This window comes from Gorilla gorilla, chromosome 13 (genome assembly GCF_029281585.2).
Source record: "Gorilla gorilla gorilla isolate KB3781 chromosome 13, NHGRI_mGorGor1-v2.1_pri, whole genome shotgun sequence".
Taxonomy (NCBI): Eukaryota; Metazoa; Chordata; class Mammalia; order Primates; family Hominidae; genus Gorilla; species Gorilla gorilla.
In genome coordinates this window covers 109,028,632-109,043,077 of record NC_073237.2, presented here as the reverse complement: position 1 = coordinate 109,043,077, position 14,446 = coordinate 109,028,632, and the positions used below count along the sequence as shown (strand labels likewise).

At 41.6% G+C, this 14,446-nt stretch overlaps 1 protein-coding gene across 4 annotated transcripts in view; it reads right to left on the bottom strand.

The window, feature by feature from the left end:
- Positions 1-14,446, bottom strand: part of SNX30 (sorting nexin family member 30) — a 144,154-nt gene that overhangs the window by 70,813 nt on the left and 58,895 nt on the right. For all 4 annotated transcript variants that reach the window (XR_010130419.1, XM_055350427.2, XM_055350425.2 and 1 more), the window contains one exon: positions 5,737-5,928. Coding sequence is in view for 3 of the 4 variants with exons in the window: in XM_055350425.2 (XP_055206400.2) it covers positions 5,737-5,928 (192 nt within the window). In the remaining variant the exon portion in view is untranslated. The remainder of the gene's footprint in view (positions 1-5,736; positions 5,929-14,446) is intronic.

Genomic DNA, 14,446 nt, shown 5'->3' with positions numbered 1-14,446 from the left:
GCTCACACACACAACACCAGCCTCTAAGCAAGCAATGTCTCCTTCCATTCCACAGCCTCTCCCAGACCGTCACCAGGGAGAAACCCACACATCTCCCTCTAAACGGCATCCCCTATATTTCAGGCTCTTCCTCTTCCCAACATACTTGGTTTCTCAGCCTCTTGGGACCTAAAGTTCCTTGACATTCCATCCATTCATGTCTTTACTTCCTTCCTTCTTTACTCAGCATCCATTCCATGGCCCAGAACTTCAATCACTTACTTATAGCAATATCTAAATGTTGTTCCCTCCCCACTGCCCATTCACCCAACTCGTAAAAACCCACTTGCTCTACCAGACCTGGGTGTGTGAGCACACTGCTAGAGGAGAAACAAAATCAAGCAAACACACGGACAGACACGATACATTCTACAACCAGACCCTCCAACATTGCCAGGCACCCTTTTCATACTCCCTTACGTCAGCTCACTCCCACACTGTCCAAAACATTTATCAAAAAGCCCATAAAAGTTTTGAAAATTTCTAATCCCCACTTCAAACCACCCCCACCCTTAGAAGGCTTCATCATCTATTCAGAGAGAAAACTCCAGATATAAGCAAAGAACCCCTTAATTTCCTGCCACAAAACAAACTTCCCTTCCTTCTCCACAAACAATGGAAAAAGTACACCGCCCCTTCGGTGGCAATTCTAGCTTCCTCCGCCTTCCCAGGAGCCTCCATCCTACTCTCCAATCTTCAACCTAATGCCTTCTTCTCTACCAATACTGCACAACTGGCAGTTAAACAAGTCTCTTTCATCCTTAAAAACAGCAGCAGTCCAAAAAAGAAAAAAAAAAAAAAAAGCCTCCCTTTCCCTCAAACCCACGCCCACTTCTGACCACTGCTCTCTATGCTTGCTTTCATTGCCAGAATTCTAACACTCTTCTCTCTCTTACCCCTCGCTCACTCTAACCCACTTGGGTTCTGCATCACTACACCAATGAAACTGCTCACACCACAACCAGCAATAACTGTGTCATTAAACTAACATCCACTTTGCATTGTACATAATTCAGCCTTGGAGCAGCATTTAGACTCTGTTGACCACTGAGGCATTTAGAAAGAGGAACTAGCTGGGGTGTTATGACTCTTTTTCTTTTTTTTTTTTTTACACACCACTGGTAATGAGGCTAAACACAAGAAAATAATAACCCCTGAAGGGAGTTGAAGGCTCGCCTCTGTTTCCTCACCCTCAAGCCTACTTCTGTATTGTCAGTTTCAACCACACAGGCCATGCTACTGGACCACAGTGCTGGGTATCGGGGCCATCCCTCTCTTGAAAATCATGTCTTTTGGGCCAGGTGCAGTGGCTCACGCCTGTAATCCCAGCACTTTGGGAAACCAAGGTTGGCAGATCGCCTGAGGTCAGGAGTTCGAGACCAGCCTGTCCAAAATGATGAAACCCCATCTCTACTAAAAATACAAAAATTAGCCAGGCACAGTGCTGTAATCCCAGCTACTCAGGATGCTGAGGCAGGAGAATCGCTTGAACCTGTGAGGCGGAGGCTGCAGTGAGCTGAGGTCATACCACTGCACTCCAGCCTGGGCAACAGAGCAAGACTCTGTCAAAAAAAAAAGAAAGAAAGAAAGAAAATCATGTCTTTTGGGCAAGATTATTAATATTTATTATCTTTAGAATCAGAAAGACCTGGACTCAAGTTCTAGCTCCACCACCCATGAGTTGCATGTCTTTGAGCAATTTTCTTAACATCTCTGTCTCTCAATTTTCTCATTTGTAAGATAACAGTATTTATATCTACTTCATTGAGTGTGAAGATTAACTGATAATATACGTAAAGCATTTAGCACAAAATAAATGAGGGCACATCCATACAATGGAACACTATTGCAGTCTTATAAACAATAGCATTAAAGCATGCTTACTGGCATTTCCTAGCATAGAAACATGTTCACAATGTATTAAGTGAATTGGCAGTATACGAAATACTCGTTTTTGTAACTGGATGAAGTAGTACAGAAAGTCACCAACAATTATTTCTGGCTGGTGAGCGTATAGGCATTCTTTAGTTCAAGCATACTTGAACTTTCTTTTTTTCTACAATGAACATACATTACTTATATAACATAAAAATAAAAGGGTTTCAACTGCAAAAAAGTACAGTGCATGGTAAGTGTCCAATAACTAGCTGCTGTTATGATGTTACTTTCTTGTAGTCTCCAGAAAAAAAGAGCCAGAAGCTGCCTGCCCTAAGAAGGCCTAAACTGGCTCTCCACCACTGGGGAGAGAAGATACTTTTACCTTAGATTTGGGTGGATAATTCTTTGCCTACATTGGCTGTCAGCCTTCACTTATTTTAGCTCAGGCAAAAAGAGCTCTGTACTTTGTCCAGCCCTGGTCATCAGGAATCTGAATTAGGACTAGAGCATCAAAGCCTTAAGGTAATAAAGCAAAGCATTTGAACAACCTTGTCCTCTGACCATTAACTTCGTTTGAGGACCTCTGCAGAAGTGGAAGTCCCAGGACGGGGTCAGGTGTTGGGATCCCGTGTTCCTCTTGTTTGTTCTCTTTCTCTCATTCTCACACACCCCTACGATATCCGTCAATACAACTTCAGAAAGAAGCCTCTGAATGCACCACCAAAATATAAACCCGGTGTCACTATTAGAAACAGGAAAAGAAGACAACTCTGGTTTGGGATCAGAAGTGAAAGAAATGATAAAAAGTAAAACTCGGTTCTGCAACAAGATTATCTTGAGGTGCTGGCATCACAGCCAAGTGAAAATGTGCTGCTAGAACTTGGAAAACGTTACTCTAAGGCATTTAATGACTTATAGGAAATCAAGCCCAAGAGAAGGGGTAGAAATAAGAACACAGAAGGAAAAAGGTAGGGAAGGAAAGAGAAGCAGCACAGGAAAGACTGGTGAGTTGCAGTTGCGCATTAGCCTCTCAATCAGTTAATGGCAGTCCTGCAGTATTTGCATTTTGGGGCAGAAGAATCAAGAAGCCGAGGGAAAATGTCACAGTGGGCAAGCACTGCTGTGCCAGCAAGGCGGTAACTTTGTCATTTGGCTGTTTACAGCACTAAGTCAAGAAAAACAGGCTTACCTTTCACTGACTACAGGGTAAAAAATAAGGTCACCCTAGAAAAAAATAAATAAATGGATATAATTCCTGGAAATATGTATATTAATCTAGGTCCTCTGAGGAAATAACATATGTAAGCATCTAGCCCAATGTCTGGGCTAGGTGCCCAGTGGTGTAGTGGGGTAAGACTATGCATGTGCACACGTACGTACATAGACATGTCTTTACATGCAAACCTGCTGCAGAAAACACAGGGTAGCAGCCGGACACAGTGGCTCACGCTTGTAATCCCAGCACTTTGGGAGGCCCAGGCGGGCAGATCACCTGACACCAGGAGTTCAAGACCAGGCTGGCCAACATAGTAAAACCTCATCTCTACTAAAAATACAAAAAGTAGCCGAGCGTGGTGGCATACATCTGTAGTCCCAGCTACTCGGGAGGCTGAGGCATGAGAATCCCCTTGAACCCAGAGGGCGGAGGTTGCAGTGAGCTGAGATCACGTCACTACACTCCAGCCTGGGCGACAGAGGGAGACTCTGTCTCAAAAAAAAAAAAAAAAAAAAAAAGAAAAGAAAAGACAGAGTAGTAACATCAAAAAACTGGAGCAGGCTTAAATGTCCATAGAGAAAAGATATTATATAATTATTGCATAAATAATTAGACAGAGATTGAAAGAGTAAGCTAGACAGGGTCATATGAACATGGAAAGGTCTTCAAAAATACTATAAAATGGAAGGGAACATTGGAAAGCAACATTACACCGAAATCTAAATCATATACATTCTAACTATACATGTGTGTGAATGTAAACGCAAAGAAAAACAACTAGAAGGACACACAGCAAATTTTAGCCATGGTTGCTTTTGGCAAGAAGGACAACGTAAGTAAGAAGGGCTGAGGGAGGCTCCCTGCTTCCACTCAGCATGTGGCCTTCAGCATCGCTTCTTTTATTTTTTTACAAATATAAAATTTTCATCCAATAAGAGATGAAGAAACACAACTTGAGTATTTTATTCCCTGCTTGTCTTTCCAAAGAATTTAAAAAGGTACAGAACTTACAAAACTTTCAAAATAAAAAATGATTTTTTTCTACAATGACAAAGAAAAAAGACGCAGTAAAAGACGAGGGACACGCTCGTCAGAGCTTCTCTTAATGCCTTCCATAAAGACACCATCTATTAAAGGTTCCAAAAATATCTGTAAATCATTCTTTGTTATGTGACTTGGTGGGGGTGGGGTACCAAGAAATAGGATAGCTTCCTAACTAAACACTTTTTTATCCCAAGATACAAAGTGATAATGTGAATTCTCTCCCTAATAATGTCAATATTGTCATTCTTCCTCTAAATATGTGGCTTTCAACTGGTCGGGGGTGGGGTGGCAATCCTGTCCCCCAGGGAACATTTGGCAATGTCTGGAGACATTTTTGGTTGTCACAACTGGGGACCAAGAGAACACTCCTGCCGTCTCATGGGTAGAGGACAGGGCTGCTGATAAACACTCTATAGGACAGCCCCCCACAGCAAAGAACTCTTCAGTCCAAAAGGTTAATGCTGCCAAGATTGGGAAACCTTGTTCCAAGACTAAAACTTTAATACTATTTTAAATATTCAAAAAATAATTTTCATAAGTAACAAATGATACATTAAAATTATTCTTTTATAAGTGGAATTATGTAAAGAGTATGGTTTTAAAAAATTAAAATATAGGCTGTATAGTCCTACAAATTCAAATTAGAATCCTGGTTACCAACTTTGTAACTTTGAGCGAGTTATTTGAACTTTCCACCTCCATTTCTTCATCTGAAAAATTGTAACTAAAGGATATAAGTTTTAAGATTGTTATGATCTTGGCTGGGTGCGGTGGCTCATGCCTGTAATCCCAGCACTTTGGGAGGCCGAGTCGGGTGGATCATCTGAGGTCGGGAGTTCGAGACCAGCCTGGCCAATAAGGTGAAACCCTGTCTCTACTAAAAATACAAAAATTAGCTGGGCATAGTGGCACACGCCTATAATCTCAGCTACTCAGGAGGCTGAGGCAAGAGAATTGCTTGAACCCAGGAGGCGGAAGTTGCAGTGAGCTGAGATCACACCACTGCACTCCAGCCTGGGCAACAGAGCAAGACTCTGTCTCAAAATAAAAAATTGTTATGATCTTAAAAGTTATTTAATCAATTAAATCTCAACACCTGCCCACTACCTATCTGACACATACCAGAAAGACAGTATTAGTTTCTATCCTCCCATTATTCCTCCTCCTGCCACCATCAACCCCACCTAGGCCAAATTTTATTCATGGTCTCATCACAGTGATTTAGGTTGATACAATGATTCATAAATTTCAGAAGCAATATGATATTAACATGTTAAATAGTATCATGGTAAAAAAAAAATAAGTGCAAGTATAGGTATTAAATGTTTATTTGAAAAATCTTAGTCACAATTTCTTCCTCATTCTAAGATTTAAAAAACTATTATATATAATCCTTTTCATCTGAATTACATCTATTCTCTCAAGAAGCCACACCCACAATTGCAATCAAGGTGAACAGAGTTGTACAATAAGGGGGAGAGCAAAGGCAAAATTCACTGAGGTAGACCCCAATTCCCCGAGACCACTCAACACGGGCATTCTATAACACAGGGACCTACTTTGGTGGTGATCCTATAGGTGATGTAAGTCTCCATTGTACACACATGCTTCTTGGGATCATCGACTATAACGAAGAGATCTCTAGTCTCACCATCAATATCATCATCAAGCTGAAGTCTGTTGAGAAGGGAAGATGAAGAAGCTGGACTTGAAGTACCTGCTGGAGTACCACCGTTGGGCAAAATGAGATCCTAAAAGAAGAAAAGAGCACCTTAAAATTAAATGAAAACACATACTGGAGAGTATCAGCAAAAGCAGCTGGTTTAGCCAAACCAATAAACATTTCTAAAACCCAAAAATAACTTTTGAAACACCTGAGCCTCTCCCTACTCAGTGTTTCTTGAGTGAACAAATCTTTTACGACCAAGAGAAACAAACTATGGTAGTGCTTTGAATCAATTTCATGCTAATTCATCTTTTAGGAAGTGCTGGAGAAACCAATATAAGTAAGCAGTTCAAGGGCAGAGAACATAATGGCCCCGCCATCATCAAACCTCAACAAGGAGCTGGGCACAGTGGCTCACACCTGTAATCCCAGCACTTTGGGAGGCCGAGACGGGTGGCTCACCTGAGGTCATGAGTTTCAGACCAGCCTGGCCAACATGGTGAAACCCCGTCTCTACTAAATATACAAAAGTTAGCTGGACATGGTGGCGCATGCCTGTGATCCCAGCTACTCGGGAAGCTGAGGCAGGAGAATTGCTTGAACCTGGGAGGTGGAGTTTGCAGTGAGCCGAGACTGCGCCATTGCACTCCAACCTGGGCAACAAGAGCGAAACTCCATCTAAAAAAAAAAACAAACCTCAACAAGGAAAGCTCCCTGTGAGCATACTCCGTTTTTCCCACTTTGTCAAGACCACCACGTGGGCCCAGGTAAACATTAAGAAACCTGGCTGGGCACAGTGCCTCACGCCTGTAATTCCAGCACTTTGGGAGGCCAAGGCAGGCAGATCACTTGAGGTCAGGAGTTCAAGACCAGCCTGGCCAACATGGTGAAATCCTGTCTGTACTAAAAAAAAAACAAAAAAAACAAAAAAAAAACAATATTAGCTGGGCATGGTGGCGTGTGCCTATTCGGGGGGCTGAGGCAGGAGAATTGCTTGAACCCCGGGAGGCAGAGGTTGCAGTGAGCCGGGATCATGCCACTGCACTCCAATCTGGGCGACAGAGCAAGACTCCATCTCAAAAAAAAAAGAAAAAGAAAAAGAAAAAGAAGAGAGAGCGCAAGCACCTATAGATGTAAAGAAACTTAAGAGATCAACCAATTCCATTAAAACAAGACACAAAAAGATAAAGGTTTTGAGATATTTAGGGAAATTTGAATATTGATATTAAGGAATCACTGGGTATGATAATGGAAGTATGATTTTACAAAATCTTCATCTTTTAAAATTATATACTAAAATATTTATGAATAAAATAAAATGGCATTTGCTTCAAAATAATTAAGGATGAGTAGGTGGGGATATAAATGATACAAGATGCCCAAGCTGATCACCATTGAAGCTGGTACCTGCAGGTTCATTATACAATTCTCTTCCCTTTTCTATATGCTTAAAATTTTCCATGACGTTTTTAAAAGAGAGTAGTGGGTAGGAGGGTAGTCAGTGGGGCAAATGCCAGGAAAGGAAGGGAAAGATAGATTTTTAAAATTGCAGACCTCGCTCTTTGGTCTTGGTAAGAAGCCAATGAATAAATTATGTCCCTACAGTATTCAAAAAATGGCTGTGAAACTGAGAAGGCCTAGTTAGTTATCTTGTTTGGTTTGGAGGTTTGGTAACAGAACAGAGCCCTGCCTAGCAGCAGATGTGAAGGCCTCTGAATATCGCTTTGGAATAACTACGAGACAGAGACTGAAGAATATGGCAAGAAAGTGACATGACACCATGGGAAGAGCCTGGGTGATCTGTGGGCCATCAGATCACAGGCTGGGGAGGAGGGGGTGCTTTCCCTATATTCTCTCCTCTTGGAGATTTGCAGGTGAGTTATGACCTAGCCCCCACGCAAGAGAACGTACAGGAAATTAGAGGTTAACCTAGCAGTCACATCCATGAGCTCTAGCTGATGGTGGGACATCTGGGAAGGGCAATGGGACACGGCGGAGTGAAGAAGTGTGGCCTGGGGTCAAGGGCAATGTCACCCAACTTGGGGGGTAATGGAAAGTACACAGAAAAGGCACCTTCAACTCCCATTTCTGCTGGCCACAGATCATTTAATCACATACTTACTTATGCAATATCAAAAAAACTGTAATTACTAAAAGGGTACCATTTTCACAGAAGGTACTCATGGCAATAGACCTCCCCCCTCCACTTCTCTTCCGCTATGCTTCTGACTACAGGGCAGATGGACAAGCTCATCAGCTGGGACGTCATACCTTCAACAGCCCCTCTCAGTGTGGACGTGACTGCAGAGTCCAACTACAGCAGCAGCCACTGATGGGACTGCCTTTTCAATGTACTGGTACCACGGGACACACGGCGACCACACCCCAGTGTCTGGGGATTTGTAGGGGGACAACATCTTCTCTGGAACTCCAGGATAAACATCATGTCTTGGTCATTTCAGTAAACATTTAAACACTGACCTCAGGCAGGATGCCATGCTAGGCATCACAGGGGCCCTCCCTTAACATTTTATCAACACTAGCACACCAGGCCTCAGAACAGCTCTATCAGTGGACAGACGTTGCACAAAAGAAAAAGAATTCACAATCTTAAGGCAGAGATGCCAAAATCAGCTCAGAGAGCGGTTTCCCACAATCTGGCCTGGCTTGATCTCAGCAGCCTCCTTTCTTACCACCTCCTTCCACATCCGAGGGACCAGTTCCCAGGAACCACCCAGCTGTTTCATGCCCCTTATCTTTGCTGGAAAAGCTCCCCTGCTGTACATAATAATCTCCAAATATCTTCCAGGAATCTGCTTGAATCCCCTCTCCTTTAACGCTTTCCTTGACCCACTCCCTGGTAGAATTACTCACACCCTTCTCAATACTTTGAAGACACCTCCACTGAAGCATTTTGTAGTTTTAATCATTTATTTATATATCAAACTTATCCACAAACGCTGTAAGTCCCCAGTGACTGCAACTGTGCCTTGCTCATCATGTGTGCACGTGTGTGTGTGACTGTATTGTGAGTGTGTGTGTGATCTTTCTGTCTCCCCAGGTCGGATAGTGACTTCAAGCCGACTCCCCTAACATTTGCCCTGGGAACGTCAGCCAATAACCCTCCAGGAACAGCCCACATAAAGATCTGAAATGTCTTGGCCAGACAGTATGAAGTTAGTTCTCGAATCAGTTGTTGGGAGTGAGGGAGGGGAGAGTCAGTCAATCAGACCTTGCCACATACTCCAGATTCTTCCCTCCTATGCTACCCTGGCCCATGGTAGGTACTCAGTAAGTATTTCATGAATGAATGAATCTTAGAAACGACGAAATTCAATCCCTTACCTATCAAAAGTACTCAATAAATGTCTGTGGAAGGACAAGCAACTGAGGCTAACCTGAGCCAGACTGCCCAGTTCTGAATCCCAGTATCACTAATTACTACCAGTGCAACTTAAGCAAGCTTCTTAATCTCTCTAAGCCCCGGTGTCCTCATTTATAAAATGGGTATAGTGGGACTGAGTTAGTTAGTATATGGAAGCAGTTGGAATAGTGTGTGGTACATGGCTGGTGCTGTATCACTATTCTCTCTCTCTCATACACACACACACAGACACACACACAAGTGCTTGTAAGTATTCTTGCATCCTCTTATAAACTATGAGGCTGGGTTCATAGCAGACACACAATAAATGTTGCTAAAAAATAAAAATTGCATTGAGACCCACAGTTGGGGCCTCAAATATATTTTCTTAATGATTTTATTATAACAAAGGATATCCAGAATAGCCTTTGTGAAGAGTTACAACTACATAGTTGATTAATAATGAAAACTCCCCATTGTTGCAAAATACCAATTTTCACCATGTAGGTTTCCATCATAAGAGCATTTCTTACTCCTTCCCACTTTTACTTTACCCTAGGAAGACAGATGCAGAGTGAGGTTGCTTTACAAACTCCTCTGGTTCAAAGAATTTCAATTTTAAGATACACCATTATGGTCAGCCAGCCACAAGACAGAATATTAAATTAACATAAATCACTGGCAAAATTTTATATTACATTAAACATATGATTTATGAAAAGAGAGTGGTATAGACTAGGAGCCAATATAGTTTTAATAAAAATAAGTCATGCTAAAACAATCTAATTTCTCTTTTTGATTCTATTGGAGGAATATGAGCAAGTGAATGATCTAGTCTCAGAGGAGCCTGACAAAGCCTCTAAGGCATCTTTACATTAAGGGTAAAATCATGGCTCTCTGAATACACAGACTGCATATTACTTTTCTTAATTTACCCCCCTTGTGCCAGGTACACAGCAGATGCTTAAAGAATGTGTTGGCCGCGCGCAGTGGCTCACACCTGTAATCCCAACACTTTGGGAGGTCGAGTCGGGTGGATCACGAGGTCAGGAGTTCAAGACCAACCTGACCAACATGGTAAAACCCCATCTCTACTAAAAATACAAAAATTAGCCAGGGGTGTTGGCACACGTCTGTAATCCCAGCTACTCAGGAGGCTGAGGCAGGAGAACTGCTTGAACTTGGGAGGCGGTGGGTGCAGTGACCTGAGATCACGCCACTGCACTCCAACCAATGCAACAAGAGCAAGACTCCATCTCAAAAAAAAAGAAAAAAAAATGAATGAATGTGTTCTATACAAACTGAATATTCTTGATTGTTGATTTTGTTGTAAAACTAAAGCTAAGCCCACTTTGGAGAATAAACTCAAAGGGATAATCTCAAAAATGTTCTGTTCAAAGATGTTCATGATACAAAGAACACAGAGTGAAACCTAGAAAAATCCTAAAGGCTCAATAACCAGGAAGCGGTCATGTTTGTATGTGTAATGTGACACACTTGTTTAAAAAATTAGAAAGCTAGACCTCTAGATAAACTCAGTGAGTTGAACACAAGCCTCTGCAGTCTCCCTTTTTCCACCCTCCAGATACTAATTTAACCTAGAGAATGAAAGAAAAAAAAAAAAACAGTGGAGGTAAAAAGAACAAGAAAAACAGTGACTGGAGTCATATCAATACTGGAAATGAGGAAAGGGTGCCATCCAAATGCCAAAGGTCTCAAAGGCTGTCTACTGGCTCTACCTGGGCCACAACTGAAAAAAGAACCCAGAGGAATCTAACCCATGTCACCGAAGTTACTTCAGGTTATTGAGGTTACTTAATAAGTAGAAAATGTCCTTGAACCCCCTTTACACGCACCCTAATTTGAAAGTGTGATTGTCAGTGGGGAGTAGAGGACATGGAAGGTTCGGCAGTGGGGCAATCCAGGACCACCAAGGTGTTGGCTGCTGTGACTGTGACCAAGGGGATGCCAAGCACAGGCAAATACACCAAGTGTGGGCCACCAGCAGAGGGCACCCTGCCCACATGGCCTTCTCCCCCTGCATGATGGGTAGAGATGGAAGCAGCAGCTCATAGGAACATGAAGGCATCTGGGTTGGCTGCCCTGGGGTGTGTCCAACAAGCCCAAAGCAGGCCAGACTGCAAATGCTGGGGGGACTGAGCTCTACTGAGATGGGGGGAGCAGCTAAAACACAGAGAAAGCCAGGCTTCTTTCCCATCTGACAGATAACTAGTAATCTATGGATCTAAGACAATGCTAACAACATCAAGTAGAAACACAGAGGATCCAATATAATCCACTTGTTCTGATGGCGGCAAATAGCAGGCCTGAATTATTACCTCATCAGAGGCAAGTAAACCATAAAAACAACTCAAAATGGCATTAGCTCATCACTCAGACCCAAGAAAACCGAAACACAAAAAAAGCAAGAGTCCTCAATAACAGATAAACGTGCATTTGAAAAAGATGAAGCCCATAAAACAGAACCCTTTAGGCCAGACTTACTCTGTGTTCCCATTAAAAGAAAAAGAAAAAAAAAAAGCCTAAAGAAAGTGGAAAGAGAATCTAAAAATGAAAGCATAAATTAAAACAGAAAAGAACAAAAGTTATAAACAAAAGCAAAATTTAATTCTTCTGAAAGATGAATCAGATAAATTAAAACTTAGGAAATCCGAACAATATAGAAAAAGGAAAATGGCCCACGTGTAGTGGCCTCAAACCTATAATCCCAGCACTTTGGGAGACCGAGGCAGGTGGATTGCTTGAGCCCAGGAGCTCAAGACCAGCCTGAGCAGCATGGGGAAACCCTGTCTCTAGTAAAATTACAAAAAGTTAGCCAGGCGTGGTGGCTCAAGCCTGTAGTCACAGCTACTCAGGAGGCTGAGGCATGAGAATTGCTTGAACCTAGGAGGCAGAGGTTGCAGTGAGCAGAGATCGCACCATTGCACTCCAGGCTGGGCAACGGAGCGAGATGCTGTCTCAATAAAAAATAAAAAAAGAGGAAAATGGAAAAACGGAACAGGCAATAACTATTTAGAACTTGTGTCTATGTATGATTGTAAATTAGAAGGTTGTGCTGTGAATAACTATGCCAACAAATTTGGACATCTATATGAGCTAGCTGGCTTTCTAGGAAAAATTATGTGATCAAGGTGAAATTAAATAGAGATAAAAAACCTAAACAGATAAATAACCACAAAACTGTTGTCAGAGAACATCCACGAAGAGGTAAGCTGGGTCCCAAGTGTTTCACAGTGAGCACTCATGAACCTTCAAAGGGTAAGTCCTACTTTATTCAAATATTCTGAGACATAATTTTAAAATGCAGAAACCTTTCAAATCATTTCATGATGACTATCTATATCCGGTATCAAAATATTAGGACAAAAAAGAAAACTGAGAACAAGTATAAACATCATTAATAAAGTAACAACTAACAGTACACTAAAAGAATTTTTGGAAAAAAAAAATATACCAGGATCAAGTCAAATGTATTCCAGGGAAGCAAGAATGATTTAACATTAGGAAATTTATCAATACAATTTATTACATTAACTGATTCTATATATAACCACTGTTGAAGATACTCATGTCCAAAACTACCAAAATATTTACTGGCATCACTCATATCAGCCATTCCATTTAAATCTCTAAGTAAAATTAAGAAGTAAAAAGAAAGTTCCCGGCCAGGTGCAGTGGCTCACGCCTGTAATCCCAGTACTTTGAGAGGCCAAGGTGGGTGGATCACGAGGTCAAAGATTGAAACCAGCCTGGCCAACATGGTGAAACCCATCTCTACTAAAAATACAAAAATTAGCTGGGCGTGGTGGCACGCACCTGTAGTCTCAGCTACTTGGGAGACTGAGGCAGGAGAATCGCTTGAACCCAGGAGGCGGAGGTTGCAGTGAGCAGCGCAATTGCGCCACTGCACTCCAGCCTGGCGACAGAGCAAGGCTCCGTCTCAAAAAAAAAAAAAAAAAGTTCCTAAATATGTTTAAAAGTATTTATCAGAAAACATCAGCAATTAATCTTGAAGACATTATTCTAAGTGAACGAAGCTAGATGAGAAAAGCCACATGCTATATAATTCCATTTATATGAAATGTCAGAACAGGCAAATCCTGAGAGACAGAAAGCAGACTTGGTTGCCAGGGGCTACAGGTAGGGGGAACAGGGAGAGCCAGCTTAATAAAGACCAAATTTCTTTTTGGGGTGACAAAATATTCTAAAATTAGATAGCGATGATGGTTGCACAACCCTGTGAATATACACTCAATTATATACTTTAAAATGGTGAATTTCATGCTCTGTAAATTATCTCCAATAACAATAAAACAGTAAAAAATGTAGTGGACATATTTTAAAAATGAAGACCTTTTAAATCACAAAGGCATGTACACTACATTCAGATATAAAGTATTTGCCATAATTCAAAACCATTCTGGAAAGTCTAGTTACCGCAATAATATAGAGAAGAATACTTGAACTCATACAATGATCTGCCACATCAGTTCATGGCAATAGGTCAGGCTCCTCCCAAATTATCTAAAATTTGTAATACACATAATAGGGAGCAAATGTGTTTAAAGCATTTTTAAATGGTAAACATGAACTGCTATATTTACTAAATGTTCTGGGAAAGAAGTGGAGGACAAAGACTATATGGTAGATTGCATTAGTGTTCATAATTATGAACTTCCCATCCTTTAAAAGGATCATATATTCTTCTTATTGCCAAGTGACTTCCCACAGGAAGACACATCCCCACCACACTGACTTTGGCCTTGGACACGTGACTTGCTCCAGCCACTGGTACGTGGTACATGAATGTACATCGGATCACAGCAGATCCTTTAAGAGCCAACGCATGCTTCCACCAGCTCCCTTGTTCCTCGACTTTGAAAGTAGTGTGTCCCAAACAGGGGCTGCTCCTTTGGAATGGGAAGACTTGCAGGAGAGGGCCAGAGAAGCTGACTCACAGCCACTGACACACGACATGACCTAGAAATACATGTTTGTTGCACACCTTCGCACTTTTGGAGTTATTACCACAGCAAAGCTGACTAGTACATATAATCATTAAAATGTCTGTATAATTTTTAACAGTCTAAATAGGACACAGTGATATAAAAAGTAGGGAATATTAAGACATAGAGATTTATCTTTTGTTTTGGAGAGTTATTCAAATGTATCTTAACTATTGATAGTAAGTCTCAAGTTCTGCACTGCTACTTGCTTA